At 34.3% G+C, this 6590-nt stretch overlaps 1 protein-coding gene across 1 annotated transcript; it reads right to left on the bottom strand.

Annotated features, from left to right (window-relative positions):
* Nucleotides 1-221: 221 nt before the first annotated feature.
* Nucleotides 222-5277, bottom strand: LOC116124714 (beta-amyrin synthase-like). The gene is given in 19 exon segments (XM_031410453.1): nucleotides 222-425; nucleotides 520-603; nucleotides 711-791; nucleotides 901-1078; nucleotides 1183-1373; nucleotides 1657-1679; nucleotides 1682-1754; nucleotides 1854-1973; nucleotides 2062-2181; nucleotides 2265-2296; nucleotides 2299-2377; nucleotides 2468-2502; nucleotides 2505-2652; nucleotides 2758-2924; nucleotides 3010-3094; nucleotides 3191-3478; nucleotides 3566-3751; nucleotides 4753-4973; nucleotides 5148-5277. Coding segments are annotated over 18 exon segments (2217 nt in total). The 5' UTR covers nucleotides 4954-4973; nucleotides 5148-5277; the 3' UTR covers nucleotides 222-299.
* Between the last annotated feature and the right edge of the window lie 1313 nt (nucleotides 5278-6590).

Here is a 6590-nt window from a genome sequence, read left to right as displayed (position 1 = left end):
ATTAATGAAAGCATATAGGAAACAAAAGATCACATGTTTTAATATATTGAAAAGGATAATTAAAGTTTACAATGGTGGATCAGATGTCCAATATAGGAGTGCCAAATATGAAAATGTTCTCTGCCCCATCTATATAATTTAGGTGTTGGGGACTGGAACAACATTACATCAAACAATTACAGATAAACCACACCCATTACATTAAAAAAAAAAAAAAAAAAAAAAAAAAGAAAGGTATAAAGATTTTATGACTTTGTAAATCAATTATTGATAATGAACTTGCTTCTGTATTGGATTTCTCAAACAGTAGTCTTGGAAGGCAACAGAACCCTCCTTCTGTATTCGGCAAGAGCCCACAGTGGGTAAATGTTCCTATAGGCTGCGTAATGTAACATGCAGTTCTTCATGAATACTCCTGTAATTTCCTACAATTGTATAATTTAAATTATTATAAGTGAGCAATATTTTTTCATTTCCTTTAAGTACTTGTTTTAACATACAAGTGTTTTAAAAGTGTACCTGTTGGGGAAAATCACCATCTTCTAGTTGAGAATTGATTATCAACTTAGCTGCACGGTGAATAGGAGTTGGATCTCTTTCCGCCTATATAAAAATCCAAAGAACAAGCACATGAGAAATAAGTTAATAAAATGTATCGCGTCATTTATAAATACAGATATTAATTAATTTCGTGGTTTGTCGAAACTTACCTGTCCACTGTGAATTAAACCCATCATAGCCCATGCAGTATGAACTAAATTTGATCTGTTTCCTTCAAGAGGTATATATTTCTAAATCACCGAGAAGAATGGATACACATGATTAGTTCATTGGTAGTTGGAATTATAATGCGTTTAAGAAATTAAATACAAATACATAATTAAGTTTAAAAAGTGTAACCTTTTCTGGGCAAGAACGATAACTCTCTCCCCAACCACCATCGTCTCTCTGTGATTTAAGAAGAAAATCAACCCCTCTACGCATAGCTGCAGAATTGTTGTAAGTCTTGCCAGATGCTGCTAGTCCTCCAAGCGCAAACCATGTACCATATGTGAAGCAAACTCCCCAATTTCCATACCTATAGATAAAAATATATTATTGGAAAATATGAATATCATGCATATGTAATCTATGCATATATACTACTTGCGATTGATATATAATTAACAATATTAATAATACCATGAACCATCAGGCAGTTGGACGTTTTCCAAGTAGCCAACTGCATTTGTGATGAAATTTTCAATCTCTTTTTTTCTATGTCCTGGATATGACTTCTTAAACAAAACTAAAGCATGGATAGCCGATGACGTGCACTCAACATATTCATGCTCAATCACTATTTCCGCAAAAAATTCTGTGGGATTCAGTAGCTGAACATAAATACATAATAGCCAGTGCCATTCATTCTATTAATTGTGATACATGATTGAGAGGAAATTCAAATGATTGAGTTGAATACTTAAATCATCATGTAGGTTCAACAACTTACTTCCAACCATTCTTGGGCTCCAGCTGGCTCCCAGGCGGCTAGACCTCCTTTTGCTCTGCAGAGAGCCAAACAATTGACCTTTTTATTGATATATTAAATACGGAAACAGAATCTTGTAAAATATGTATGAAAAATATTTTTTAAAACTTATTGATAATGCGTACCTGCAATGATATCAGGATATTACAGAATCATATAACCTCTCAGGTTCTATTTTCTCACCAACGATTTCTGGTGGCATCATGGAGAAAAGCAGGCAACACTAAAAATAAAAGAAAGGGACAGTATTTATGGTGAATACAGACGTAAAAAATAATTTTAACTTGTTTGATAAAGAAATTTAAAATTAATTTATAAATACCTTTAAACCTTCAGCAGTACAATCAGAAACTTGCCATCCATGATCCTGTCAGAGAATCCAGGATCCCTTCGAAACATGTCGATGCATTCCCTTGAAGTCCCCAGAAGGATTGTCCTTCACCTTAATTTACAAGTAACATATACAATTTTAGCTCCAAGGAACTTTCAATGGAATAATGTTTGGTTTATTAAATGTTAAATGATTATACATGAGATGCCTTGATAAATTCGTGTCCTCTCTTGAGTACAGGTCCTATTTCGTCAGTGAGATTGCTAGCAAGCAAAGCTTGAATAGCAAAACCAGCATCCCACTCCTGGCTTCCAAAACTCTGCATGTTAACAATGGCGTGCAGGGCATTTATACAAATCAAAGCTAGAATAATTGAATGTGATGATAGTATAAATTAATTACCTGCATCTTCATTCCATCTTCAGCAACCCACAATAATCTGGTATCCTAGCAAGATGCTTCTTGAAATAATCCCCATTTGGATCTTCCACCCAACAAGCTAACATGCATAACACCTGTGTAATATATAATTCAATGAAGAGAATTAGAAATGTGGATGTACAGAATAAAAATTTGATGCATTGCATATTAAATAAATCGCATACCTTTTCTACACATCCAATGGTGATGTATCGACTATCTCATCTTCATAATGATGTGCTTCATTGTTACTTGAATGCTTTCTCTCTTCCAACTTGTTGAAAGGCCAACGTGTAAGAAAGGCTCTTGAATATATATAGACTGTCCCAAATCAAATCTGCATCAAAGGATGGGGATAGTAAAGATCCTCCTGCAATTACAACAATTTTCAATTGTATATTAATATTCTTTTTATAAATATTTATAATTAAGCAAGCATATATGTATGTGTAATTGTTTATAATTATAGTCTCACCTTGGCACACAAATGGCGTACTTTCCTCCAATTAACTTGATTGTAAGGTTGAATGTAGAGCTCTTCCCTTAATTTTAGAATGAGAAGTGTAATCGGGCCAACAAATTTCTTGCCATATAAATATGACATTGGCATGTACACCAGGCGGCAGTAACACCACATTTTGGCTGCATTTTTGAAGAATCAAAGTTATATATATAAATAAATTGTTAATTAATTTTAAAATGTGAATCCAAAATTGTGCAAACTAACCTGGATGCATTGGAAGGAATGAAGGAAGAATCCAAAATTCTGGAGGCATTGGGTTGCTTCCAGACCACTCGAAAACACCAAGTATCTACAACAAATAAAGGAAAAATTAATGCTTAAAACAAAAGATATATGTATGCATTGATGACACATTAACTAAGTTAATATATAGAGTGATAGGTACCGAAAGCCAAGTTTTTCCCCAAGAAGGAATGTGAATGACACCACCACGGTCAAGAATCCATTTTCGAGCTCTAGCACAAGCATTATCTAGACCACCATCAGGACCTTCTCCAAGGATACGCATGCAAATGTAGCTGAGAGCTGTACAAAACATAGTGCTGTGACCTTCAATATGTAATCCCCACCCACCATCTTCATTCTGATGATAGTATATGTATCGAAGGATTTCCTTCTTATACTCTGCTGGAAATACAGTATCCAAATGCCCTGTAATGTAGGTGCACATCACCTGTATATATGCAATTTTATTATTTAGCTAGAAAATCTTCTGCATGGTTACATATACGAAAATTCAAATTTATACACAAATAATTACCAATGGAGGAAGGAAAAACAAAGGACCAGCATTTTCAGCTGGCCAATGGCCGTCGGAGGCTTGCAAGGCTGAGAAGAAATGGACCGCCCTCCTCAACGAGGCTGTAGCTGTTTCATACGTTATTTCTTCTCCATCCTCCACCTTTACCGCTGGGATTGTTTGCTTGAAATTTTTCTCTCCAAGAAACTAATTTTTTTTTTTTTTTTTGACAAACAACATTAGTGAGTGAAGAAAATTAATTATTCATTCAATTAATCTACAGTTATTCTTCTTCATTAATAAATTAATTTTATATACTGTATTAACATGATTGGTTGATTGACATTTGAAAATGGAGGTGTTTGTGAATGTGATGTAGGAAGAATGGAGCAACAATATTGGGGAAATAAAATTAATGTGAATGAGATATAGGTTGACTTGTATTTGTATTTGTATATGTAAATAGTATGAGTGAGAAACACATGAATTCAATTAGCTAAAAAGTAAAGTAAGAAGAACGTGGAGATAATCATCTATCCAAATTCATTAATCTTTAAGTCCTTGTCAAGTAGGTCAAGCTTTAATTCTTCCGTCTTTTAACTTAACAAGTTATTGATCTTTTAGCTTTTCTGAAAATGACAAAATATTCGGACACCCCACTTCCATGAAATTTCTGCCACCAAACTCCGTATCTTTTTCATATTTAAAACCTTATCTTATTTAAGCTTTAACATAATTACATAAGATTAGTAATATAATATTAGGAACATAATTTCAGTTTCACCAGCCAGGCAAGTGGCTGCAACGCACAACACAAACCTTAAAATCTACGACTGGAGATTATCCTAAGAAAAAAGTGATACTAATATAATCTATTTGGTGTTTTCACCAGGTTAATTATGGAAAATAATTTAATTAAGTTGATCAGGTGACAAAAATATATTTAACTACCTAATTAAACTATACTCTAATGAAGAAACATTCTATAAGTATAAGCTAATTATGGTTAATAGAAGAGATCCATCAGCCGTCCTCACAGTTATCAATGCACTGAGAATATCTGAACTTTCATTAATTTTGCATTAAAATTAGTGCTCCACGTAATTCAAGTTGGACTTATCTGAAAATGGAGATGAATTGTGTGTTGGAAAAGAGACATTAAAAGAGACACATGTACTTATATAAATAGACATGGTTGGTACCAGTACCTGCTTTCGCCAGAGAAGATCACCACTGGGCTTGACCTGAAACCGATTGTTGTAGAAATTTTGACGAGCAGCTTCAACCTCAGCTCGCTGCTCGGGAGTCCCTGCTTCAGGATCAAACTCCCATGTTTGCCTTCCCACAAAGTTGTTTGTGCTGTAAATGTATGGATCATTGCCACCTTCTGCAATCTTCAGCTTCCACATGATGATGATATGCTTCTCCTCTTTTGCATGCAATAACAATCAAGTTCAATGTTAAATTGGCGATTATATTAATTTACATGCAGCTATAGAGTACCCTTTCAGAGTATTTCTAAAACGAAATAGAGAGAGTGAAGAGAGGTTAATTAGAAGAGAATAGCAGATACATGTGATGATATACATGTATATGTATATACCTGTGAGATAGATAGAGAGATCTGATGATAAAAATAAGTTTAAGAAATGAAAATGGTGGAAAGTGGAAGAAAAAGAAGAGATTAAGAGAGAGTTTAATGGGTTAGGAGAAGAGGAAACACAGCATTTATATATAGTCGATCACACAACCACCATGCCATTACCATTGATCCCTGTACTCAACTTTTTATCTTTTGCTCAAGTCAATAACTCTTGGTCTAGTTACACGTTTAATTATGGATAGTACTGATTTTGCTATACATAAAAACTACACCTCCTGTCGTGTATAGGCACCATGCTGAGGTCCATGGCCATTCACTCCATTTGTTCCATTCATGCTGTGATGGTTCTTATCTGAATTCTTCTGTTTCCTCCTCATAACTATTACCCAAGTTATGGCTTCCAATATCACAGCAACTGCACCCAAGAATATCAGGATACCCATATATATCTTCTTCCACTTCTTGGCTGGGTCCAAGATGTCAAGACCCTCAAAGATGTTATAGATGCTCAAAATAATCACTGTGTACCCAACACAGTGATGGTAGATGTTCCAGTATAGTCTGTATTGGGTTCAGGCTTTGGCCTCAAAAGCAATGCAAACATCTGCATATCAATCACCCAAATCAAAATCTCTAATTAGATTACTATGCACATGAGTTAACATCTGCAAGTTCACTAGTCTTCTATGGCAAAAACGTGTCATAGGGGTTTGGAGATAAACTCACTCTGCCCGAGAAACAGAGTTGGTTAAAAATATGTATTAATTCAAGTTTGGGAAGAATTATGGTTGTGCTTTGTCAGTGTATAAACGGTCAGTTCAAATGCAGGTAACAATTAAGTTAAGTGGAGAGAAAAGAGTAATGACCTGAAGTGTTCCAAGTGCAATTTTATTATTTAGCTAAAAAATCTTCTGCATGGTTACATATACGAAAATTCAAATTTATATTATTGTAAACAATGTACTATATATATACACAAATAATTACCAATGGAGGAAGGAAAAACAAAGGACCAGTATTTTCAGCTGGCCATGGCCGTCGGGGGCTCGCAAGTGTTGGTATATATATTAATATCTTATAATATCTCTAGAAATATATGATTATTCCTGTAATTATGTTAGGTTAGAATCTTTTCATATAGTGTATTTCCTTATTAACTTTGGCCTTCTCCACTATATATAGAGGCCTCCTTTGTATAGTTTATAATACACAGACATATACAATCATATGATTCACAAAAATATACAATCATATGATTCCTCAAAACTCTGTTTATTTCAATATGGTATCAGAGCCACTACTCTGATCTTCCTGTCCATGCAAGTCGTTTCATTGACGTTTCCTTCCGCACCAACCTTGGCTTTCCCTACACTGACAGTGGGATTTTTGTGGTTTTACATCCAACTTTTGCTCCTTTTTTTTTTTTTTTAATCAAATCTGATC

The sequence above is a fragment of the Pistacia vera genome, unplaced genomic scaffold, assembly GCF_008641045.1.
Source record: "Pistacia vera cultivar Batoury unplaced genomic scaffold, PisVer_v2 Contig1039, whole genome shotgun sequence".
Classification (NCBI taxonomy): Eukaryota; Viridiplantae; Streptophyta; class Magnoliopsida; order Sapindales; family Anacardiaceae; genus Pistacia; species Pistacia vera.
This window is presented reverse-complemented; position numbering and strand designations above follow the sequence as displayed.